Raw genomic sequence first — 27,462 nt, forward strand, 5'->3', positions numbered from 1 at the left:
AGATTAGAAACCTTGTAAAAAATTAAATTAAGTAAAGCTGTCTGAGTTTTGAATAGTTAAATATATATGTTATTAGATTTAGAGTTAAAAACTTAGCTTATTAATAGATTTAATTGCAATAGATCATTTTTTTATTGAAAAAATACAAGCCAATGAAATGCAATTAGCATTTACCAAAAGTAAAAAGTACTGAATATACTGTAAATAAATGTTAAATTTAGGGTTGCACCGATGTGGGAATTCTTGGCTGATATCGGATATTAAATATGTACATATCTGCCAATGCTGATATGCACATTTACTGCACATTTAACTTACAGAGAGACTAAACGTTCTTGTATCCCTTTATAACTTGAAAACAAAACAAACAAAAAAAAAATATATATATATATAATTAGCTGAAAATAGCTTAAATTAATGATTTAGCACAACGTAGCACAGTCAGTATTGGTTTGAAATATTGGCTATATCAGTCAATGTGATGATTCTAAAAAAGGAAAGGGCAATTGTCTGCTAATACCTGTATCATTCTGATTAGTATAATGAAGCTAGAAACGTGTCTAAATACTTTGTTATTAATTGTTTATTATTATATTCCCTCGGGAATACATTGCGGGTGATCCTCATTTAAAATGCCGCCGAGCATTTATCTTTTAAAAAATATAATAAGACATTAGAACTAAAAAGGAACAAAACAGTGAAAAAAAACAAATTTTAAACTGACATTTAATATAAAATCATAAAGAATTTGACACATAAAGTAAAGAATTTATAAAATATTAAATGAAAAAAAAAAAGATAATAGTAAAAGTAAAGTAAAATTATAAGAATGATAAGAAATGATAAAATGAATAATAATAATCTAAGAACATAGAAAAACATAATTTATTTAATAAAAATAAATAAAAAGAGTTACAAATTAAATCAACAAAAAAAGATAAACTCATTTAAAACAAACACAGGCTTTTTGATGGTGCCTAGAACTAAAAAAAAAAAAAAAAAAAAGATTATCGGCTGATGCCTATTTAATTCTGATTGATATAATGATTCTAGAAACGTGTCTCAATACTTTATTAAAAATAAGAATTTTTTTTGTGTTTTTTTTTGTATTCTAATTATTTATTTGCTTTAAATAACCTGTAAAGTTATTAGGGGTGTGACGAGACACTTATATCACGAGACGAGACGAGACATGATATTGGGTTCACGAGAACGAGACGAGACGAGATAAAAAAATAAAATTTTAAAGAAATCGTCAAAAATGAAAAATGGCTTAAAAACTAGAGTTTTTTTGGACAAAATCATATAACACAAACTTAACAGACTGGTTTCTCTCACACATTAATTCTATAAGAAATAAGAATAAGAATGAAAATAAAACTTTTCTAGGTCTTATATAGTGCAAACCATAACCAGTCATATTAAGACTATCGTTTGTGTTTTTTTTCTCCTAAATCTCTTGTAATTTAACTATGAATAACCATAACCAGTGATATTAAGACTATGGTTGAAGTGAAACAGAGACAGAACATGTTTTTAAATACAGTACAGAGCTAAGGGATTAGTACACCTGTCTATGAAACAGTCAGGTGTAGGATTTACTTACAGTATTTACATATGGTTTGTATCTTGTTGGTCACTCTGTAACCGTTTATTGTTTCCACTGGAGCCAAAATGCAGCCAGACATACAACTTAAAAAGTAGCAGAAGCATCTTCTATACAAATACCTGAATTTTCCTCTTCTGCTGAGAGCTGCTCTCACTGCTCAGCCATCATACTCACTGCTATCGCTACTGGGTTGCCAGATCCCTCTTAAAAAATCCACACTTAACTGTGTTTTTGCCCTGTGAGACAGGTTTAAGCCTGACGAGAAATATCCTCCGTTTTAATCTTGCGAGATCTCATGCAACGAGATCTCATCACACCCCTAAAAGTTATAATTTTATTCAGAATTATTTAATTTCTTCTTAGATTTTGATTTAAAATATTAATTATACCTTATACGATATAAGTAAAAAAAAATACTGAATGAAGAATATATACGTGAATATATAAATGCAAAAACTATACAAAATGTGGAAGTAACCAGCCATAGACATGAGGTAGTGCAGCAATACAGAATACATTATATAAGAGTATAAGAGATAGCAGGTATCAGCAGATACGACAAATACTAAACATAAACCTGATTAAATACATTATTTTATTTTTAATTTTTTAGTCACTTTAAGCTGTAAATGTTCAGCTGCATTGAAAAAAAGGGGTCACCCTCTCTGTATTACAGCGTGGAAATAAAGGTTGATTGATGCTGAGCGCACAGAGCATGGAGCAATCCCACCCCAGCCCCAGCCCCAGCCCCAGCGCCTCCATTGATAAAATAGCAGCAGTGTCTATAAATACTGGCTTTTCTTCCGCTATCAGATCAGCACAATGGCTCTGTTCAGACTGCAGAGTTTACTGTACCCTTTCTCACAGGCTGCTCACTAACCGCTTCACTGCTCCGGCCACCAAATCTCTGCCAAACTCCAACAAGCCCGAGTTTAAAGCGCATTCCTTCTCTTTTCTCCTCTTTCTGCTTCTGCTGGACCTGATTTACTGTAGTCTGACTTATCCTCCCTTTCCTTCAGCCCTGTGGAACATCTCGCGCATGCTCCCCGCCTGTTTTCCCTTTCTCTTTGTGCTTTTACTCTTTATCCTACCATCTCATATTTCATCCCCTTTGTTATTCCTGTGTTCTGAGCCTTTATCTGTTTCACTTCATTGTATTGCGTTTTGCGCTCTGCTTCTCTGCATGTTATACAGTTATTGTGCTGCACTCTAAGCCTGAAGGGCTCTTTATGGTACTGAACAAAAAAAAACGACAATGCAAACATTTGTGGTGCTTTAGAGAACCAAGTTCCTATGAAAAAAACCTAGAAAATTGGTTTTCCACCAATGAAAATAATTGAGGTATCTCAGAAACATGAGTACACTTCTCAACTTTGTGTAAATGCTATCTATGGCTTGATGATAATATAATATAAAAGGGACATTCCAGGATTTTGTTACATTTCAGTGGTGGTCACTTCTAAAAAAAATTTATCTTCAATTTGATTATTTTTAGTCATATATTTATTAAATACAGGTAATCGACTATCAAAAAGTTTGATTCGTCAAGCTCAGGTATCAAAGCAGTTTTTTAAATTAGATTATGTAATATATTTGGTAACTTACAGTAACAGGGTTGTGAGTAACAGGGTTGTAAATCTAGGCTAAGGTGTGGTTTACCCCAGGAACAGATGCTAACTGTAACATTTAGCTATGTATACAAGATCAAGGACAAACATGGTTATATAAGTATATAAAGTAAATTTTGAGTCTACTCATTATTAGTCTTACAATATGAGTAACAGGGTTGCGTTCACTGAGTGACACACACAACTTGGACAAACATATTTGGGAAAAAAAACTTTAGAAAAAATTGTTAGAGCACTTACTCTTGGTCTTGCCATGTGGGCAGAAAATGTCCTTGTGATGTCACTTCCTTTGTGCCAGTAGACAAATATTTAAATATTTTTAACTCTTTCTCTGTCAGGTAAAAGTCAGACACATTGGAGGATTTTCCAGCATCAAATTTTAAGCCATTTATAGGTGAACTTGTTTGTGTGCTTTGGGTCATTGTCCTGCTGCAGAACCCAAGTACTCCTGAGCTTAAGGTCACAGAAGAACAGATGATGTATATTCTCCTTCAGGATTGTCTTGCAGGCAAGCGTGACACAAACAAGTTATTAGATTTAGGAAGCAAACACTTTTTCACACAGGGCTAGATTGGTTTGGATAGTTTTTCTCTCCTTTGTTTAAAAAGTGCTTTTTTATATTTACTCAGGTTACCTATGTCTGGTATTTATGGAAGCCCATTCCTGCCATCTAAAAAAAATAAATAATCCAGCAAAAAAAATGTATTATTATTAAGTAAACTGCTATCTTAATATTTTGAGATACTAAGTCAATATTTTCAGATACTAAGTCAATATTTTGAGATACTATCTCAATATTTTGAGATACTAAGTCAATATTTTCAGATACTAAGTCAATATTTTGAGATACTATCTCAATATTTTGAGATACTAAGTCAATATTTTGAGATACTATCTCAATATTTTCAGATACTAAGTCAATGTTTTGAGATACTATCTCAATATTTTGAGATACTAAGTCAATGTTTTGAAATACTATCTCAATATTTTCAGATACTATCTCAATATCTTGAGATATTAGTAGGCTGTACAGAGACAGAAGCAGGTGAGACAAAGACGCAAAATGGAAACCATCATTGAGGACTACTTCATACGTGGATTCACAAATAATAAAATATTGGTGCTTTTAGAGGAATCACACAATATCAAAATAAGCCTCCGCATCTTGGACGAGGCTGAAGTTAGCTTCTTATTCGCCGGTGTCTAATTCAGATTTCCGTTCCACCTTAAATGCTGGCTGAACATACATGCGCCTGCCTGTACACAAAACAGAGCTAAAAGAAGTCAGTAAGAGTTTTTAGGCTTTAGGAATTGAAACACTGTATTGTGCTAATTGAATATCTCACATTATAACACTCTCTCCCATGTATTGTTGATATATTGATATACGTAACTAAAAGCGTATAAACTCTATCAAAGTTATTTGTTGTAATAATATGAGGGAAAGCCATTGTTCCGTATTGTTCTGTGAGGATTGCTGGTGCCTTCCAAAGAATCCAGACACTGGAAAGAAGAAGCTAAAATTTAAACTTGGCTGAAGGTTTGAGTCCAGGCAGCACAGGGAGTTCCAGACGTTTCAGTCTGTACTGATTTTAAACAAGGACATCCAGTCAAAACCAAATTCATTAACATATACGGTCCAGTCAGAATATTATGACCACTTCCTTGTCTCTACGCCCACTGTCAGTCTTATCATCTTCACTGATTGTGTAGGATACTTCGTAATCATACAATTACAGCGTTGTGTGGGCGGCATCCTGTGGAGAGCGTTCCTGTGTGAAGTATCCTGTGGGCAGCATCCTGTAGGCAGCATCCTGTGGGCAGCATCCTCTTGGCGCTGTTCCTGTGAGCAACATCCTGTTGGTACTGTTCCTGTCTGCAGCATCCTGTGGGCAGCGTCCTGTTGGCTGTAAACTGTTGGCGCTGTTCCTGTGAAAAGCGTCCAATGGTCAGTATCCTATGGGCAGTGTCCTGTCCTGTTGGCAGTGTCCTTTTGGCGGCGTCCCTGTGGGCAGCATACTTTTGCCCCTGTTCCTGTTGGTGCTGATCCTGTGTGCAGTGTCTTGTGGGCATCTTCCTGTGAGCAGCATCCTGTGGTCGGCATCCCTGAGGGTAGATTCCTGTTGGCAGAATCCAGTATGCAGAATCCTTTGAGCAGTGTCCTGTGGGCTGTGTCTTGTGGGCAGCATCCTGTTGGCGCTGTTCCTGTGAGCAGCATCCTGTGGGCAGCATCCTGTTGGCGCTGTTCCTTTTGGCAGCATCCTGTGGGCAGCAACCTGTTGGCCCTGTTTCTGTTGGCGCTGTTTCTGTGGGCAGCATCCTGTGGGCAGCATCCTGTTGGCGCTGTTCCTTTTGGCAGCATCCTGTGGGCAGCAACCTGTTGGCCCTGTTTCTGTTGGCGCTGTTTCTGTGGGCAGCATCCTGTGGGCAGCATCCTGTTGGCGCTGTTCCTATGTGCAGCATCCTGTTGGCGCTATTCCTGTGGGCAACGTCCTATTGGTGCTGTTCCTGTGGGCAGCATCCTGTGGGCAACCTCCTATTGGTGCTGTTCCTGTTGGCGCTGTTTCTGTAGACAGCGTCCTGTGGGCAGTGTCCTGTTGGCGCTGTTCCTGTGGGCAGCATCCTGTAAACTGTGCAGCAACAGATTCAGATCTTCAGTCCCTGACTATATTTTATCTACAGGGTGTTTCAGCTGTAGGTAGGAGTGTGTAATAGAATGGAGCACAGTGGGTGATGATTAAACACAGTGTTTAAAAACTCCAGCAGCACTGCTGTATCTGATCCACTCACTGTACCACCAGCTCAACACACACTAACACCTCATACACCACCACCATGCTAATCACTGCTAATCACTGCTGTATCTGATCCACTCACTGTACCACCAGCTCAACACCCACTAACACCTCATACACCACCACCATGCTAATCACTGCTAATCACTGCTGTATCTGATCCACTCACTGTACCACCAGCTCAACACTCACTAACACCTCATACACCACCATCATGCTAATCACTGCTAATCACTGCTGTATCTGATCCACTCACTGTACCACCAGCTCAACACTCACTAACACCTCATACACCACCACCATGCTAATCACTGCTAATCACTGCTGTATCTGATCCACTCACTGTACCACCAGCTCAACACACACCAACACCTCATACACCACCACCATGCTAATCACTGCTAATCACTGCTGTATCTGATCCACTCACTGTACCACCAGCTCAACACTTACTAACACCTCATACACCACCCAAATAATAATGATTACGGTCATAATGTTCTGACTCGCTGTTGGTTCTAAACCGTAAAAAAAGGCTTAGAAAATGCTGATGTGAAGTTACAACACTGAGCTGTGTGTCTGTGTGTGTGTGTGTGTGTGTGTGTGTGAGCTCAGTGCAGACAGATAGATGAGGTAATGCACGAGTGTCACACTAACTTACAGAGAGCACCATTTACCCTGACCTACTTCTACTGAGCATCCCTACCAGAGTTTACAGGTGTTCTCCCGGATCAGCAGGAGACAGAACCGCACTTACTGATGTTTTATTTATTAAACCACGACTTCTGTAAGCCTCATTATCTGATATTAAGATTTCATTTGTGTTCACACTGCCAGCACAAATCTACATCTTAGCCATATATAAAAAAAACACTGTACTAAATATGGGAAAAAAATTAAATTGTATTTTTAAGGACCTGTCACTACTGCTGCATTATTTGTACTTCACTATATACAGCTCTGGAAAAAAAAATAAGAGAGCACTTAAAAATGATGAGTTTCTTTGATTTTACCAAATTGAAAACCTCTGGAATATAATCAAGAGGAAGATGGATGATCACAAGCCATCAAATGACCAAACTGAACTGCTTGAATTTTTGCACCAGGAGTAAAGCAGCATAAAGTTATCCAAAAGCAGTGTGTAAGACTGGTGGAGGAGAACTTGATGTCAAGATGCATAAAAACTGTGAATAAAATCCACCAGGGTTATTCCACCAAATATTGATTTCTGAACTATTAAAACTTTATAAATATGAACTTGTTTTCTTTGCATTATTTGAGGTCTGAAAGCTCTGCTTCTTTTTCTTATTTCAGCCATTTCTCAAAACTGTATATTTTACTCAAACATATACCTATAAATAGCAAAATCAGAAAAACTGGTTCAGAAACTGAAGTGGTCTCTTAATTTTTTCAGAGCTATATTTTGGATGAGTTTAATACTTTTACTCAGAAACACATTTATCACTGAAGTCAGAGCAGGAGATAAAGTTGCTTATCTTTAACTGAATCAAGAGATCAATCTGATCTTATGAAAAGACCTCAATGCTCCCGTTCTGCCTTTAGCACTGCTAACTTTCCACTGCTCTCTGTAATAACTACACTAATAACACAGTACTGTACTTTTACTTTTAGTACTTTTACTACATTTTACAGTAAAGTACTTTTACAATACTTAAGTACAAATATTGTAGAATACTTTACTACTTCTACTTAAGTGTGGAGCTTATAGAACACTTCAACTTCTACTGAGGTCACTTTTTTGATAGAGCACTTGTAGTACTTTTACACAAGTCTGGGTCTCAAGTACTTTATACATGTCTGGTCAGTAGGCCTGTCACAATAACTACATTATCGACTTATCGTTCAATATAAGGACATGACCTCAATCATTTTAATAATCGTGATATCGTTCTTTGTGTTTGCACTTACAAAACGTACTTACATATATTGTGACTGTGGGCGCGGCTGCATCTTTATTAGGAAAAATGCCCTCTATTAACACCCAAAACAAACTTAAAGAAACATAATAACGGCCCAGAGCGGCTCTAGTTGCTTAACTTCAGTGTCTTAGGTTTGTGTTGCCTCAGCCTTCCTCTCACCATCAGCGTATCTCTAGAGTATCTTAAGGCTGAGGCAGTGTCTTTATGCCGTTCAACGCGTGCCAGCTGGGACAGACCGGGGCTGCACATCATGGAGTTTCCTTGCCTCCGCACTTTGCAATGTGTACGTATATATATAGTGTAGTACACACTGGAGAACCTACTACAACCTAGCTGGAACTTTGTTGTTCAAGCTGGAACTTTTTAGTTTCCAAATGTAGGTGCGTAAACAGGAATGGAAAGTTTATTGTCTTTAAAAAGGTTCATTAATTTGTTACAATATTATGTTATTATTTTATAAGTGCAAAATTAGTGATCTAAAAATAATTTCTGGGACAAAATATTGTTTGAAATTGTTTTTTTTTATCGTGACAGGCCTACTGGTCGGGTGTATATTTATTAGAGCTGATTTGTAAGAACCGAGCAGGTCTTGTGGAGAGTACTCAATACTCAGTACTCAGTGTCAGCAAAGGCTAGCTCATCTAGACCAGGCTTACAGGATCCGCTGCCAAGGTCCTGCTGCCAGGCACACGCAGGGCACCTCCAGAGGTCATGTAGAGGTCATGCCTCGATGGAAACTAATCAATTATTAGGTAGAAGACCATCCTATCCTTAGATCCTATCACATGCATCACATCTCTCTCCACTAGTCTGATGGCTAGGGTACACAGTAACATTGTTATAATACTTAAAACAATGAAAAATATTCTGATAATAGCAATTATTCTTTCTTGAAAGCAGTTTATTGTGTGTTTGTCTTACTATACAATCTGATTATTTATTGTAGGGGTGTAAAATATGTACAAATAATTTTGTATTGTACAGCGATATATATATATTTTTTTTGGAAAACACTGTATTGCCTTTTATTATTAGTTTAGACGTACAGGTTGTTATCAGACAATGGTTTGTCTTGTCTTTTCTTGTTTTGTCTTGTCTCTTTATTTATTGTTGTGTGTAAACCGCCAACTATAGTTCAGATTTTATAAATAAAGGTGCATCTTTCAATATCATTGAAAAGTTACTTTATTTCAGTAATTCAATTGTTTAGTAATTTAAGCGTTTATTTTTTAATATTTTTTTGATTATGGCTTATATCCAATAAAAAAAAAATCTGTCTTAAAAAATTAAAATATTATATAAGACCGATTGGTACTTTTGCTTCACAGTATGGGCAATGTTCCAAGTCCTGCTGGAAAATGAAATCTGCATCTCTATAAAAGTTGTCAGTAGCAGAGGGAAGCATGAAGTGCTGTAAGATTTTGCGGGAAAACAAAACTGCACTGACTTTAGACTTGATAATAAAACACAGTGGATCAACACCAGCAGATGACAGACATGACTCTCCAAACCATCACTGATCATCAGTACATTTTACATTTCATTTAAAGTAAATAAAGGGAGCAGAGTCTGGAGGAAGAGTGGAGAGACACACAGTCCAAACTGCTCGAGATCTAGTGTGAAGTTTCCACCAATCAGTGATGGTTTATTGGTCTGTTAGTGTAAAGCAGGAGTCTCCCTCTAGTGGTGCAGTCATGTTAACACTGTGAGCTGAGCAGTGTCCGCTCACTGCAGAGGCTTCTATTGGACCTCATCTTTGGTATCACTTTCTATTAATGTCTTCTCTATAAGACTCTATAAACATACTCATTATAACACATTATAATGGAATCATAAAGCATTCTAAACATGGCTACAGATATAAAGGGTTTATAAATGGTTTACAATTAGTTTATTAATGGTTACTAATTAGGTTGTAAATGCCTTAAAATCATTAATAATCAGTTATAACACATGCATAGAAAGGGCAACAATATAGATGGCTGTGGGTTCACTATTTGGCAAACAACAGGTCATTGTTGCCCTTTCTACGTATGTGTTATAACCAGTGATGTATCAGCAAGTCTCACAAAAGTAAGGCAATAGTTACTTTTATTGTTACTTTTATTGTTACTTTTACTGGTACTTTTACTGGTTACTTTTTTGGAGAAGTAACTAGTAACTATAACTAATTACTTTTTCAAAGTAACATGCCCAACACTGGTTATAACTGATTATTAATGATTTTTAAGGCATTTACATCCTAATTAGTAACCATTAATAAACTAATTGTAAACCATTTATAAACCCTTAATAAAGGTAGTCTTATTTTAAAGTGGTAACGATATTAATAAAAATGTTTAACCCATCATAGCCATGTTTATTATGCATCATGAATTGTGATCATAATACATTATTAACTGTGTTTATAACACGTTATACGTCAATACCAAGAAACTCAGTCCCAGCTTGCAGAATTATGCATAACTTATAAACACGCCCTCTATAATGCTAAAATATATTTTAACCACTCATGAATTATACTTGTTTTGAATCTAATATTAGTTATAGTCACCAAGTAAAGTGATAGACTTTCATTGTGGGACAATTAGATTATTAATGTTAGATATATGTTAGATATATAAACTGTTTAATACACTTAATACACATATTATTATATATATATATATATATATATATATATATATATACTTCTGCTTTCAGTTTAGAAACAAAATAATACACACTGCTACTTTAATGTGTTGATCCCTTTATTTATTTATTTTTTTTACTATATATTAGATAGCACTATTTGCTCACAGACTCATCCTCACCTCAGACAAAGAGCATACGGGAGAACGGAACAGCTCCACTGGCTAAAATAAGCATCTCTGCTTAAATCCACGCAAGAAAATACAATATCCAATAGTGATTCAGCTACAAGTATTGAGTTCACGTTGATTTATCGTGCAAAAATTGTGTGGGCTTATTCAGAGGGGAATAGCAGTATAAAACATTAAAATCAGTGTTTTTTTTTTTTCTGAGGGCCGCTCATGGCTTGAGCATTAGATGACGTTGTGTTGTCAGAGAGTCTGTGGTTTGTGCTGAATTATTATGGGCTGGATAATCTGATCTCCACATGCGGTTCTGTAATAAGACTCTGCTCAGTTCTGAGCTCTGTGCAGTTATTATTGTTATTATTGTGTCTTTTTCACCATGTTCTTCACAATCAGGACTGTTTATGATCATGGTCTGTACGTCAGACACGCTGGGAAACCTGAACGCCTGTGATTAGTCAGACAGCTGGGCTAAACCCGGTGCAGGATTTGGCTCTGGGCTGAATTTGGCGGTGCTGGGAAGTGATGTAATGTGTTACTAGCTTTTATTTTAACAATAAATACACACTCAACTGATTGCTCAGGCTGTCTGGGACTGCATACACGAGATATATACACACTCACACACTCACACACACTCTCTCTCTCTCTGTCCTTTGCTGCTTTGTGATTGGCTGGTGGCACGTGGCGAGTGCTGAGCTGTACTGTATAAAGTCAGGCAGGCGTTTTATAGGTTTCCACATAAATAGGTGTGTGTATGTGTATGTGTGTGTATATAGCTACTCATACACACACCAGTACACTGTGCTCTATTTTTTTTGTGAAGACATGTGACATGTGAAGTCATGCCAAGTAGCATCACAGCGCTAACGCTCGGAGGAAAGCGCAGCGACTCGGTTCCGATACATCAGCTCACAGATGCAGCCTTGCTTGTGCTGATCCACATCACCCTAGGAGGAGTGATGAGGGGAAAGAGCACCATCTCTACTGTACCCACCCAGAGAGAGCAAGACCAATTGTGCTCTCTCTGGGCTCTGGCAGCTGATGGCAAGCTGCATGACCAGGATTCAAATCAGCGAACTCCCTATCATAGTGGCAGTTCTTAATAATTAACTGTGACAGCTTATTACCTGTCTCTCTAATTATTTTTATAATGTTTGCTGACCTAAATATTGCCCATTGTGTTTACTCATTTATGCTCTACCTGAGTAATTTGTTGAGCGTGTGGTTTTGCATAGTCTTATTAAAAAGTGCAAATCGACTGTGTTAAAAAAAAATACATTGTTTTAATCAGTGATTATTCAGGATATTTTAAAATATGTACATTTAATTTCTAATTTTAGAATTTTTAGAGTTAGAGCTGTGCGATATGGCCCTAAAATAAAATCACAATATTTTAAAGTATAGTTGTGATATTCCAGGCAATTTTGAAATAAAAACTGAAAAAAATATTATATACATATATATTTTTAACATCTAGACAAAAAATATTGTTTGAAGTTCTATTTCATGTATCGGTTTTAAACATTTAGCAGAAACATACAATATCTGTAAATGTTAATGTCAAATAAAAATAATATAGCAAAAAAAAAATCTACTACAAAACTAAAGGAACCCTGTTTTTTTCTCCCAAACACAATATTACAACATAAAATTTCTTATATAAATTGTCTAAAATATTTAATATATATATTATGTATAGTATGAATTTGATCTAATTTAAAATGTTGTGTTTTTTTATTAGTATTAATCTACAATAAACATTTAAGTTGATGAAAAAACACTAAATTGATCGAAGTAGTACTATGCATATGGTATTATACATATGGTATATTAAGTATTTTAGACAATCTATAAAAAATATCCTATTTTTTTTTTTTTTCATTGTCTGGTTGACTTTAGCATTAATCTACAATGCAGAACATTTTATACTAAAGTGATCCAGACTATAAAGAAAAACATATGAAATTGTTTAGTAAACAATTGATAAAAAAAAGTGATATAAACAAACCAGAATATGTTTTATATATTTTACATTTGTCAAAGTAGGCACCAAGTAAGTAAAGGAAAAAAATGACTTTAAGAAAAAATGAAGTTAAGTCAATTCGAAAGTCAATTTCAAGAACTTTGAAAGTAACCTCGAGTGCAGTCGCAAAAAAGACCATCAAAAAAGGGTAAAATGATGAAACTGGCACTCATTAGGACCACCTAGGAAAGGATAGAAGAGCAAGAGTTTCCTCTGTTGTACAGAATAAGTTTATCAGAGTTAATCACCAGCCTTAGAAACCACAAGTTAACAGACTAGAGAGCATTTTAGTTTGTTTAACACTTTATTTTAAGTTACTACATGATTCAATATGTATTCCTTTATAGTCTGGATCCCTTCTCTATTCATTTACAATGTAGAAAATATATATTTTTACAATATTTTGCACAGCTTTATTTTGCACGTGACATGTTCTGTTTCGTAACACTTTTTATTTAATTTTTTATTTTTTCATAATATTTCAAAACCCATGATAAAGTTTATAATATTATTCTGACACTAAATCAGTGTATCAGTAAATGCCCAGTATGTTTAATGCATTACACCAGAGGAGCGTATCCCCGTCCAGATATCTGGCGCTGTGTTTTATGAACTGGAAGAGTGTGTGTAACTGTCACCGTGCGAGGGTTACACACACTCGCTGTGTTTGAAAGCAGTGGCCTGAGTTCTCCTTAAACAGCATGTGCACCAATCACACGCCATGCGTTTAATACGCCAGCACCGCCGCGGCGTGACTTACTGCACCGCGGATACTTACTGTACCAGAGAGAGAGAGAGAGAGAGAGAGAGAGAGAGAGATGATTAAGGGATTTAGGGGAAAGAACGAGTGTGACCCTAACATAATATCACAATATTTCACGAGTATTTTTGCAAAAACTATATTTTATATGCACCGATGTGGGAATTCTCTATCAATGCTGATATCTGATATAACGTGTTTAACTTGTAAAAAAAAATACTAAAAATACATTAAAAAATGAAATAAATCATTGGATCTTAATAATTACTTTACCCTTAAAAATGATTTTCTTGAAAGATGAGTTTCTTTGATTTTACCAAATTGAAAACATCTGGAATATAATCAAGAGGAAGATGGATGATCACAAACCATCAAACCACCAAACTGAACTGCTTGAATTTTTGCACCAGGAGTAAAGCAGCATAAAGTTATCCAAAAGCAGTGTGTAAGACTGGTGGAGGAGAACATGATGCCAAGATGCATGAAAAAAAAATGTGATTAAAAACCAGGATTATTCCACCAAATATTTTTTTTAAACATTTAGCAGAAACATACAATATCTCTAAATGTTAATGTCAAATAAAAATAATATAGTAAAAAAAAAATCTACTACAAAACTAAAGGAACCCTGTTTTTTTCTCCCAAGCACAATATCACAACATGATATTTCTTATATAAATTGTCTAAAATATTTAATATATATTATGTATAGTACCAATTTGATCAAATTTAAAATTGCGATTAGGAATTTGGGAGTAATGTTGTCTGTAGTTTATAGAATAAAACAACAATGTTATGTTTTATTTTACTCAAATATAAACCTATAAATAGCAAAATCAGACTAACTGATTCAGAAACTGAAGTGCTCTCTTATTTTGTTCCTGAGCTGTATGTTTCTTTTAAAATTTTGTTTCAAATTTGTCTCTCGTTTTTCTCCCCAATTTAGCTAGTCTCTTAACAATTATCCCACCAATTCAGCTGTTCTTCGTCTATATTTTCCCCTATCACTAGTGATCCCACAACACCAGGAGGGTAAAGACTAGCACACGCCTCCTCCGATACATGTGAAGTCAGACTCCGCCTCTTTTCCAAATGCTGCCGATGCAGTATAGTTATTTTTTACTTTAATCCTGGATATATGGAGATATTTAGAGTGCATTATTAATATTATTAGTGTCATGGCATTATTTTTTTATATTTCAGTTAGGGGTGTGCCATATCATATCGTATGCAATAATCAAATTTAAATATCATGATATTATTTTAGGGTTGAACACACTTAAGCACAAAAAGTAAACTAGTAGAGGCTAGTACATGAATAAAAGCTACTTCCTTTTATGGTATGTTTTGTCAGGAAAACGTATGTTTTAAAATGTTAACTTCATTTTTTACTTGTTAATATATGTACAATATGTCAAAATGCATCAGGTGGATGCTGAATACCTGTGCAGCCACCTGAGATGCCACATCAACCACCTGAGACACCATAGCAACTGCCTATCAACCACATAGCAAGACTTTTCATCTATTGTAATGTCACCATAGCATCCAAATGTGACTGTTATACCAAAAGCAACTACATAGCAACACCATAGCAACCACCTAACAACCACTTGTCTCACTTGTTCCTTGTCCCAACTCCTGTTTTGGGTTTTGGAATGTTTTGGATGTATATTAATTATTAAGATGAAGTCGAGCAGATAAAACATGATGTATTTTTGGATCATAGTTGTCTGCAATCGAATAAAAGCAGAAGCAAATGTGAGAAAACTTACAATAGAACCTTGTGGTTCTATTATTAACCAATAATTAATAAATTAATATGGAATAATGTCACCGTAGCATCCACCTGTGACTGTTACACCATAGCAACCACCTAGCAACACCATAGCAACCAGCCTGCAACCACTTGTCCCACTTGTGCCTTGTCCCAACTCTTGTTTTGGGTTTTGGAATGTATATTAATTATTAAGATGAAGTTGAGCAGATAAAACATGATGTATTTTGGGATCATAGTTGTCTGCAATCGAATAAAAGCAGAAGCAAATGTGAGAAGACTTACAATAGAACCTTGTGGGGCTATTATTAACCAATAATTCAAAATAGTTTTTGCACTATTAACTGTTTTTAATAAATTAATATGGAACAATGTCACCGTAGCATCCACCTGTGACTGTTATACCAAAGCAACACCCTAGCAACCAGCTAGCAACCACTTGTCTCACTTGTTCCTTGTCCCAACTCTTCTTAAGGGTTTTGGAATGTGTTTTAGATGTATATTAATTATTAAGATGAAGTTGAGCAGATAAAACATGATGCATTTTTTGGATCATAGTTGTCTGCAATCGAATTAAAGCAGAAGCAAATGTGAGAAGACTTACAATAGAACCTTGTGGGGCTATTATTAACCAATAATTCAAAATAGTTTTTGCACTATTAACTGTTTTTTAATAAATTAATATGGAATAATGTCACCGTAGCATCCACCTGTGACTGTTATACCATAGCAACCACCTAGCAACACCATAGCAACCAGCTTGCAACCACTTGTCCCACTTGTGCCTTGTCCCAACTCCTGCTTTGGAATGTGTTTTAGATGTATATTAATTATTAAAATAAAGTTGAGAAGATAAAACATGATGTATTTTTTGGATCATAGTTGTCTGCAATCGAATAAAAGCAGAAGCAAATGTGAGAAGACTTACAATAGAACCTTGTGGGGCTATTATTAACCAATAATTCAAAATAGTTTTTGCGTTAATAACTGTTTTAAAATAAATTAATATAAAATAAAATGATAATCCTAGAGTTCAAAGGGTTTAAGGACTGATTCAAGTTCTAAATAAACCCAGTTCTTTTATAGATCATGTCTGATGGCTCCACTAGGTGGTAGCAGTGTCTCATCGTTGTTCGGTCTGATGTCTCCTGATTGAAACTCCATCTTTTTGTTCATTGCAGTCAGGTGCTTTTTTTTATTTTCCCGTCTTCTTCTTCTTCTTCTTCTTCTACACACGGCCGCGTATTCCACTAACCTGATACTGCCTGATATAGAGAGGTTAAGCACCGAGGCCCAGCCGTCTCCTCCGGCCTCCCCTCTCTTTCATCCCTCCTCCTCCTCTCCATCCCTCCGTTTCTTCATCTGTTCCTCCAGGCCGCCGGTTACAGGTCTTTGGGGTGATATAAAGGTTTCAGGTGCTTTCGATGCCGCGGCACGGATCCTGGCGCTCCCGAGGCCCTGGACGGAAAAGTCGGAATTGGAATTCGATTTGGGAACATTTTGGGCTAATGGGTCTCTCTGTCTCTCTTTCTGTCTGTTTCTCTCTGTCTATCTTTCTTTTGCTGTCTTGCTTTCTGTCTTTCTCTCTCTCTCTCTCTCTCTCTCTCTCTTTATCTCACTGTTTCTCTCATCACTCTCCTGTTCTCTCTCTTTTATATCAGGCTTTTCTTGAGTTTCCTGTGTGAGTAAAGCAGAATACAGTACTTTTACAGTGTCGTTTTAATCTTTTAATGGGTCAAAATACGAAAATCATCCCAACTATGAAGAAAACATGTGGAATAAAATTTAGCAAACAAAACAAGTGTTAAACAAACCAGAACATGTTTTATATTTTACTTGCTTAAATGACAGTTTTGCACATATTTGCATTTTCAGTCATGTTTATTTATTACTTTATTATTTATTATTATTTATTAGTTTATTACTTCAATTTTTCAAAAAAAATTACTTTGAGAACCATCACAAACGTTGATGATGACGAAACTGGCTCTCATCAGGACCGCCACAGAAAAGGAAGAGCAAGAGTTACCAGCCTCAGAACCACAGAAAAAATTAACAGCACCCATATGTATACAGTTCTGGAAAAAAAATGAGACCACCTTAAAATGATGAGTTTCTTTGATTTGACCAAATTAAAAAACCTCTGGAATATAATCAAGAGGAAGATGGATGATCACAAACTGATCATCAAACCAAACTGAACTGCTTGAATTTTTGCACCAGGAGTAAAGCAGCATAAAGTTATTCAAAAGCAGTGTGTAAGACTGGTGGAGGAGAACATGATGCCAAGATGCATGAAATTATAACTGTGATTAAAAACAGGGTTATTCCACCAAATATTGATTTCTGAACTCTTCAAACTTTATGAATATGAACTTGTTTTCTTTGCATTATTTGAGGTCTGAAAGCTCTGCATCTTTTATTTGTTGTTTCAGCCGTTTCTCATTTTCTGTAAATAAATGCTCTAAATGTCAATATTTTTATTTGAAATTTGGGAAAAATGTTGTCTGTAGTTTATAAAATAAAACAACAGTGTTCATAAAACAGATAATATCAGATCACCCTTTCTAATATAGGTGTGTGTGTTTTCTATTTCAGGTGTGTCCATGGCATAACCTCGGCTTTACAACTTCCTCCTGAGGGAGTGGCCACCCAACCCCACCCATCACGTCATCGCTGGATTGCTGCAGTATCACCGTGGCAGCTGTGTGATATCTACAGGAAGATCTAATCATGCCGGCTCTGTCTGGAACAGGCCCTGAGACAGGTACCGCCAACGGGTTCAGTGCTTAACACCTTAACATCACTATAGCAACCACCTGGCAAGGACATAGCAACACCCTGGCAACCACTAAGCAACATCATATTAGCTTTGGAGCTTTGTAGCAGCCACCTACGATATCATAACCACATGCGATGCCGTACTGACCACTTTGGTACACCACAACAACACCATAGCAACCATTTAGGTACCATAACAACCATCAAGCAACACTATAGCACATGCCTAGAAACACCTTAGCATCAATATATCAGCTTAGAAGCTTTATAGCAGCAACCTAGAGTATCATAGCAACCGTATGAGATACCATGGGAACATTTACACAGACTCTGCCATGTACAGAAACCGACTGGACTTACAATACCATAGTAACCACCTGGGGTTCCACAGTAACAGAAACCCAGCAGAAACCATTTAGGATAACATTTGGGATACCGTAACAACCCCCCAGCAACGCCATGAGACTCCTTGTAACAACTAAGCATCCACCTGGGATATCATAGCAACCTTCTGACAACCACAAAGCAAAACCCTGGCAACCACTAAGCAACTTCATATCAGCTTAGGAGCTTCATAGCAGCCATCTAGAATATTATAGCAAACACATAGGATGCCATACTGAGCACTTGCGTACATCATAGCAACCACCACTTGGGGTACCCTAGCAACACCTTATCAACCATTTTGGACACAATTTGGGATACTGTACCAACCACCAAGCAACCCCATAGAAACCATTTGGGATACCGTAACAACCACCTAGCAACACCATGCCATGCTCCTTGTTACAACCACATAGCAACACCCTGGCAACCACTAAGCAAACACATGGGATGCCATAGTAACCTTTACACAGACTCATTTACATTTACTTATGTACATAAACCAACTGGACTTACAGTACCAGGGTACAACATCTGGGTTTCCACAGCAACCGCATAGAAACCATTTGGGATACCATTTGGGATACCATAACAACCATAGCAACACCATAGAACCTTCCTTGTAACTGCTAGGGGTTCCGCTAAGCCAGGGCGATATCAGCTAGTGGTTTGTCCCACGTAGCTAATTTAAACACAGTAAACACGCAAAGTACAGTCCAATATACTCACCTCTGAACGGTGAAAGAGCTAGCGCTTAGCGGTGTTAGCAGGTAATGGATAGCAGCAGGCCACAGGCCGATAATACTCATCTCTGAGTGGCAAACGAGCAAGCGCTTAGTGATATTAGCAGCTAATGCTAATACTGCTCCAGCCTTAGTTCTGGAGAAACTTTACTCAATCTCACTCTTATAATGCTGCACATCACGGAGTGGCTTTACTGCTCTTTAATACCTGACTTATAGAATTTGTAGATAAGGAGCACCAGATTATAAGGCTCACTGATGATTTTTGTGAGAATTAAAGTATTTTAAGTATTTTAAGTGCACCTTATAGTCCAAATAATACGGTACTGTGTTCACATTCAGCTCTGATATCCAGTAAACAGGCTTAGACAGAATAAGAACAAGATAAAGTGTACACTACAGATGGTGTGCGTGCTCACATTTGCAATCTAATGATAAAACAAGAGAGTGTGTGTTTGTGTGTGTGTGTGTGTGTGTGTGTGTGTGTGTGTGTGTGTGTGTGTGTGTGTGTGTGTGCACGTGTTTTTAAAATCAGCCTCCCTAGCCTCAGCGATTACATACCGGTTGTGGGAATCCATATAGACAAAGTGAAAACACAGACCATCAATTACTATTATGGTCATTTCAGCCAATTATTGCTCTGCTTCTGCCGTCCAAATAAAACATGTATGATCTGTGTGACTGTCTGTCCCTCGCACGCCGCTCGCTTTGAAGACTCATCACTGAGATACCAGCCCTGTGATCATCGGCATCCTCTTTTACTGGCACACAGAAGTGTGTTATGTGTGAATTAAGAGGAAGGCTGAGCTATTAATCATATTTTAATCCTGATCATAGTTTAATCTTTTTCATTTTAATGGTCTATACATGAATGTGATACTGATGAGCTTGGCTGAAGTTGGCTAATTAATAGTACTAATAAGTATTAATAATATTTTTGTTATTTTTATTATAACATATTATTTCTCTTACTTTGGCAGGTGTCTGGTAATACATATCTTGTATTATTTGTTTTACGATATAAAAAAATATGACTAAGAAATGAAGGTCAGTCAGAGTGCAGCTGCAAAGACCATCAAAAACCATTCATGATGAAACTGGCTCTCATCAGGACTGCCCTCAGGAAACTTTTGATTAACACTTTTGCTTACACAGTTACTACATGATTCCTTATGTGTTCCTTCATAGTCTAAATCACTATCTTAAGTGCTGCCACTATGATCGGGAGATCGTTGGTTCAAATCCCGGTCATGAAGCTTGCCATCAGCTGCTTTGCTCTCTCTGGGGGGGTACAGTAGATGGCGCTCTTTCCCTTCATCACTCCTAGGGTGATGTGTATCAGCACAAGGCTGCATCTGTGAGCTGATGTATCAGAACCGAGTCACTGCGCTTTCCTCCGCTGTAATTCTACTCGGTAATGCTGCATCAGCAGAAGCTCAAAAAGAGGCGGAGTCTGACTTCAAATGTATTGGAGGAGGCATGTGCTAGTCTTCACCCTCCTGGTGTTGGGGCATCACTAGTGCAGCTGAATAGGGTGGACAATTGGCCACATAATTTGGTTAAAACATGGAAAATTAGAAATAAAAAAATCCCAATAAAATACGTTCAAGTGTGTGGTTGCAAGGTGACTTAATGTGAAAAAAGTTCAAGGGGTATGAATACTTTTGCAAGCCACTTTATGGTCACAATGTTGTGTGCAGGTGGATGTTCAGAGACTAGACACTCTGCTGGAAGTCTCCAGGATTTTCACTATATATTATCTCTCTCTCTTTCTCTCTATCTCTTTTCCCTTTTCTTTTTTTTTGCTCTCTTTCTCTCTCTCTGTCTGGCAGCTGTCCCTCGCCCACTTTTCCTCAGTTCCTCTGGAAAGAAGAGTTTTTCTCTCTCCCTCTCTGTTCTATCTCTCTCTCTCTCTCTCTCTCTCTCTCTCTGTTCTCTCTCTGTCTCTCTCCGTCTTGCTCTCTCTCTCCCCATGTCTTTTCTCTCTCTCTCTGTTCTATCTCTCTGTTCTCTCTCTTTCTCGCTCTTTCACACTCTCCTCTTTCTCCCTGTTCTCTCACCTATCTCTCTTTCTCTCTTTTCTCTCTCTCTCTCTTTTCTCTCTCTCTCAATTTAATTCAATTCAATTCTATTCAAGGTGCTTTATTGCCATGATAAATAGTGCTACATTTGTGTTTCCAAAGCCTGAGTTACAGTTTTAACAGTAAAATAAAAGAATAGTGAACTGATTCAGATATTATCAATTTCTAGAGTGCAAAACAGAAATCTCTCTCTGTTCTCTCTCTCTCTATTCTCTATCTCTCTCTCTCACTCTCTCTTTTCTCTCTCTCTCAATTCAGTTCTATTTAATTCTATTCAAGGTGCTTTATTAGCGTAAAGTAAAAGAATAGTGAACTGATTCAGATATTATCAATTTCTAGAGTGCAAAACAGAACTCTCTCTCTCTGTTCTTTATCTCTCTCTGTTCTCTATCTCTCTCTGTTTTCTATCTCTGTGCAGAACAGAACAGAACAGAAATCTTTCTCTCTCTCTTTCTCTCTTTCTCTCTCTCTCTGTATTTTCTCTCTCTCTGTTCTATCTCTCTGTTCTCTCTCTTTCTCGCTCTTTCACCCTCTTCTCTTTCTCCCTGTTCTCTCACCCATCTCTCTCTCTCTCTCTCACTCTCTCTCTCTGTTCTCTCTCTCTCTCTCTCAATTTAATTCTATTTAATTCTATTCAAGGTGCTTTATTGCCATGACAAATAGTGCTAAAAGAATAGTGAACTGTTTCAGATATTATCAATTTCTAGAGTGCAAAACAGAACTCTCTCTCTCTGTTCTTTATCTCTCTCTGTGCTCTATCTCTCTCTGTTTTCTATCTCTCTCTCTCACTCTCTCTCTCTTTTCTCTCTCTCTCAATGTAATTCTATTTAGTTCTATTCAAGGTGCTTTATTAGCGTAAAGTAAAAGAATAGTGAACTGATTCAGATATTATCAATTTCTAGAGTGCAAGACAGAACTCTCTCTCTGTTCTTTCTCTCTCTCTGTTCTCTCTCTCTCTCTCTCTGTTCTCTCTCACTCTCTCTCTCTTTTCTCTCTCTCTCAATGTAATTCTATTTAGTTCTATTCAAGGTGCTTTATTAGCGTAAAGTAAAAGAATAGTGAACTGATTCAGATATTATCAATTTCTAGAGTGCAAGACAGAACTCTCTCTCTGTTCTCTCTCTCTCTCTCTCTGTTCTCTCTCTCTCTCTCTCTGTCTCTATTAGGAACTGATAACTGGTGGGTGTATAGAGTCTGATGGATGGGTGCTGGGCTGCTGGGAGACGTGTGGTGTGGTTGGGTTTCCTCTCGGCTGCTCTGGGTTTTAATGAACAGTTTGGACGCTCAGTGAAGCTCCATGAGCCTGATAGATTATACCCGGCTCATACCGAGCATATAGATCTGTGTTCTTTCCGTCTGAGTCTGAGACACGAGGGGTCATCTGAGTGCTGTGCAGTGAAATCTCCAGCTGCTCTACAGCGAGGTGTAGAAATGAATAGAATAGAAACGGTTCAGAATGACCTTGTTATTAGTTGTTTATTATATTTTTATTATATATTTTTCGCACTGTGGGGCGCTGCACTGTAAAAAGTGAAGCATGGAGCTGTTCATTCAAGCTAATAAATATGATTGAACACATAGTACAATTATTGACTTTATTGTGAAACTCAACCTTTTTGAATTTTGATGTGTCAATTTTGATTCAGACTAAATTAATTACAATTCTGAAGGAAATAAACCAAATGTTTTGGTTCCACTGAAATCATACTCGAAGAAAAGAGATAAGGATGTAATATTTTTAATTTGAATCAAACATGAATTGCGCATGCGCACTGTGGAGCACGGGAGAAGTTGTAGAGAAGTGCTTCAGAGCACTGAGGGAGAGAGGGAGAAAGTGCCTGAACGCGCTCGCGAGAGAGAGAATGAGAGAGGGAGAAAGTGCCTGAACGCGCTCGCGAGATAGCAACGCATGCTTATGGTATTGTGGCGTCGGGACTGGAGGGGGGGCGCAAGGAATTATGGGAGCTCACCCTGTTGGGGGAAGTGGGTGTTTTTCTGCGTGTTTATGTTACTGTTTATCCCAGAGTTTCATGTCATGTTTTATTATCACTGTTCTAGTATTATTCATGTAGTTATCAGTTATGTGGTTGTTTTGTGCCTCACCCTTTGTGTGTTTTCTGTGTGTGGGAGTGGGGTTAGCTGCGTTGGAGCTGTAGTTAGTTTCACTTTCAAAAGTGGAATCCCATGTAAATCCAACTCTTAGTGTCCTCCTCAGAGCAAAATAAAAAGAGCAAGAGAGCACTGAAACGAATCTCGCTGGTAATCCGTCCTCTTCCACGCCACAGTAACTTCTGGAACTTCTGAATATGCTGCCATGATTTTTTTTTTAAAGTTCGGTTCAATTTAAATGTATTAGTTTGGTTCCGAAACTGAAATGTAAAGAATTTAACTTGGATCAAGGTGAATAATTAATATTGGGTCGAGTGAAGTAATATGGTTTATGTCAAAATAAAATAATCAGGTTGTAACAATTGACTTTATTTAGATTGAGTGAAGTCAAATAGTTTAGATGCAACAAATGGACATCAATTTTTTTAATTTGAGCAGGGCTACACTTTTTACAGTGTGGATTATGAGACACTAGTAAGAAACAGGGGCGTCACCATGTTTTCCTTCTAATTCAGGTCTCGCTACCCAGCGGCAAGACCTGTAAAGCTAAGCTAAGTTAAGTAAAGTTAAGTAAACGAAACTTTAATTCTTAATCTTTAAGTTAAACCAGTGCTGGAGGTTAATCTACACAGATTTCTCTTCTATAAACTGTTTATTTGGGTGAGTAAAGTGCTTCTGTTTATTTACAGTAAGCTTAGATTTCCAGATTTTTAAACTAAGGCTGGGTGCAGCAGCATTAGCAGCTAATCGCTAGTGCCAGTAATTGCCTCTCGACAACGCTACACTGAGTGTTCCAGTAAGCCAGGGTGATATTAGCTAGCGATTCGTCCCACATAGCTTGTTTTAACACAGTAAACACACAGACTACAGTCTGATATACTTACCTCTAAACAGCGAAAGCTAGCACTTAGCGTGGTTAGTCGCTAATGCTAATGCTGCTCCAGCAGTGCTAGCCAGGGTTGGCAGCAGGCTACAGGCTGGTAATTCTCACCTCTGAACGACAAAAGATCTAACGCTTAGCGCGGGTAGCGGCTAATGCTAATACCTCGCTGTTAGCATTAGCAAAAGACTCTGTTCTGCAGGATTTACCTGAAATTTTACTGGTTTACTGATTTTTGAGAAAATTAAGGGATTTTGTGCAAAATTATATATTGGTCTTTATTATTATAGTGCAAAGTTTTTGCAATGATTTTTTCCTATATAACTTTTTTATTTATTTTTTCAAAACCAGATTCTCTGTAGTTTAATCTGAGAGAATTTCCTTTTTTGCATGGGTAACTCAATGCCCCTATCTCTACCATTGTAATCCAGTTGGGAGCATCGGCTAAAAGCTCTTGGGAACGCTGGGGGCACCTTTAACTTGTTACTTAATGGCATAATTCATGCACTTGAATTTTTACAGTGATTTTAGGATTTAAAATGTGAGAACCATATGTTCTTTTTATCAAAACACCCTTATCCAATCGCAAATTTGTGCTTCTAAGTTACAAAATCAACAGATTTAAACTTATGAATCTGAATTTTTCAAATTTAAAACGTGTTTATCTGAAATTTTTCTATCTGAAAATGTACGGGTCTGAATTTTTTTGTCATTTTCATTTTTTTTTAATTTTTTCTAATTTTTATCCCATTTTATTCCCAATTTACCCAACCCACTCATTAGGACTTTTCTAACTGCTGCTGATGCAGCACTGGCCAGTAGCATCACAGCGCTAACGCTCGGAGGAAAACCCAGCGACTCAGTTCTGATACATCAGCTCACAGACGCAGCCCTGTGCTGATCAACATCACCCTAGGAGAGATGAGGGGAAAGAGCGCCATGCCATCTACTGTACCCACCCAGAGAGAGAGCAAGACCAATTGTGCTCTCTCTCAGAGCTCTGGCAGCTGATGGCAAGCTGCATGACCGGGATTTGAACCAATGATCCAAAAATGAACTGTACAATTGAAATCAATTCTATGTGTCACTATGTTATATAAATAAAATAGCCCTAAAATGATGATTCTGTCATTAATTTTAATTATTTTTCGGTTGGCTCAGCAGTTCTGTCAGTGTGATGTACAGTATAGTGAGTGGTTGTTCTGTTTTTCTGCAGTTTTTCTCTGGTCAGAGTGAAGGCCGGCGATGCTCCGCGCTCTGCACCGTGCACTGTTCTGTCTGCTAGCCTGATCAGGTGGAGCTGCCTTTTGATTGGAGCATCCCGGACCCCTGCTGGGGTTTTATTGGCCGTATAAAGTTTTACAGTGTTATTCTGGGCTGGCCTGCTTGTCCAATCACAGTAACCAGCCCCATGGCATCAGTAAAAAGATGAGAGTTCAGTACGGGAAGACTGAGCGAGAGAGAGAGAGAGAGAGAGAGAGAGAGAGAGAGAGAGGGGGACAGCGGGGACAGCGGGGACATATGGAAACCTTTAGAGGACGGAACCTTTTTACCAGATTTATCCTGACTAATGAGTGTGTGTGTGTGTGTGTGTGTGTGTGTGTGTTAGGCCTGTCACAATTATTACGGTATCTTGTTATCGTAAGACACATGGACATAGCTCATATTTTTCTTGTCAGTAGAGAGAGGCCATTAACGTGAAAGAGTCTGTACCCGAATTTGTTTAAAACTATTTTATTTGTATTTAATTTATTTAGGATATTTCTAAAATATGCATTCCAATTAGACTGCCTGATTATTCATAATAATTAAGAGTTTAATGTTCTTTAAAAGGGTGTAATTACATTATTATGCTATTAATTTATCATTATATAAGTGGCATAGAAAATCTCAATAAGTGACAGTAATACTTTAATAATAAATTAAGATTAATATCTAAATTAGTTGGAGGACTACTTGCACTTATTTTTCCCAGGATAAAAACCTCTACCACACCCTATTCTACTCTACCTCAATCTAGCATACTCCACCACACTCTACATCTCTCAACCATACTCTTCCATACTCCACTTCGCTCTGTCTTACTCTATCTCACTCTACCTTCCTCTGCCACAACCTACTATACTCTACCTCACTCTACACTCTACTGCATCCTCACTCTTTCTTACTCTACCTCACTCTACTTTTCTTACTGTACCTCACTCTTCCTCAATCTACCATACTCCACTACACCCTACTTCTCTTAAATTCACTCTTCTTACCCTACCTCACTTTACCTCACCTACCATACTACACTCTACTACTCTCAACCCCACTCTACCCTACTCTACCTCAGTCTACCTCACTTTACCTCCCTCTACCTCCCTCTACCTCTCTCTACCTTACTTTACCTCCCTCTACCTCTCTCTACCTCACTCTACCTGCCTCTACCTCACTCTACCTTTCTCTGCCTTAATCTCACTTTACCTTGATCTACCTCACATTACCTCCCTCTACCTCTCTCTACCTCACTCTACCTCACTCTACCTTTCTCTGCCTTAATCTAGCTTTACCTCGATCTACCTCACATTACCTCCCTCTACCTCGTTCTGCCTTCCTCTACCCTGCTCTGCCTCACTCTACCTTTACGCTATCACATGCTTCCTCACTTTACCTCACTCTACCTTGCTCTGCCCCACACAACCTTGCACTGCAGTGCTCCACCTTGCTCTGCCTCACCTTACCCCATTTTACCTCACTCTACCTCACTTTATCCCACTCTACCTCACTTTACCTCACCTACCATACTACACTCTACTACTCTCAACCCCACTCTACCCTACTCTACCTCAGTCTACCTCACTTTACCTCCCTCTACCTCTCTCTACCTTACTTTACCTCCCTCTACCTCTCTCTACCTCACTCTACCTGCCTCTACCTCACTCTACCTTTCTCTGCCTTAATCTCACTTTACCTTGATCTACCTCACATTACCTCTCTCTACCTCACTCTACCTCACTCTACCTTTCTCTGCCTTAATCTCACTTTACCTTGATCTACCTCACATTACCTCCCTCTACCTCACTCTACCTTTCTCTGCCTTAATCTCACTTTACTTTGATCTACCTCACATTACCTCCCTCTACCTCCCTCT

The 27,462-nt window shown here is 37.6% G+C and overlaps 1 protein-coding gene across 3 annotated transcripts in view; it reads left to right on the forward strand.

The window, feature by feature from the left end:
• The window catches only part of mpp7a (MAGUK p55 scaffold protein 7a), a 272,588-nt gene that overhangs the window by 31,618 nt on the left and 213,508 nt on the right, over positions 1–27,462 (forward strand). For 2 of the 3 annotated variants that reach the window (XM_049464563.1, XM_022670297.2), the window contains exon 2: positions 17,950–18,118. In XM_049464563.1, coding sequence (XP_049320520.1) covers positions 18,085–18,118 — 34 coding nt within the window. In that variant the 5' untranslated portion in view covers positions 17,950–18,084. Of the gene's footprint in view, positions 1–17,927; positions 18,119–27,462 lie in introns of all 3 variants that reach the window. The other variant, XM_022670298.2, reaches the window with a different exon arrangement.

This window comes from Astyanax mexicanus, chromosome 15 (assembly GCF_023375975.1).
Source record: "Astyanax mexicanus isolate ESR-SI-001 chromosome 15, AstMex3_surface, whole genome shotgun sequence".
NCBI lineage: Eukaryota > Metazoa > Chordata > Actinopteri > Characiformes > Acestrorhamphidae > Astyanax > Astyanax mexicanus.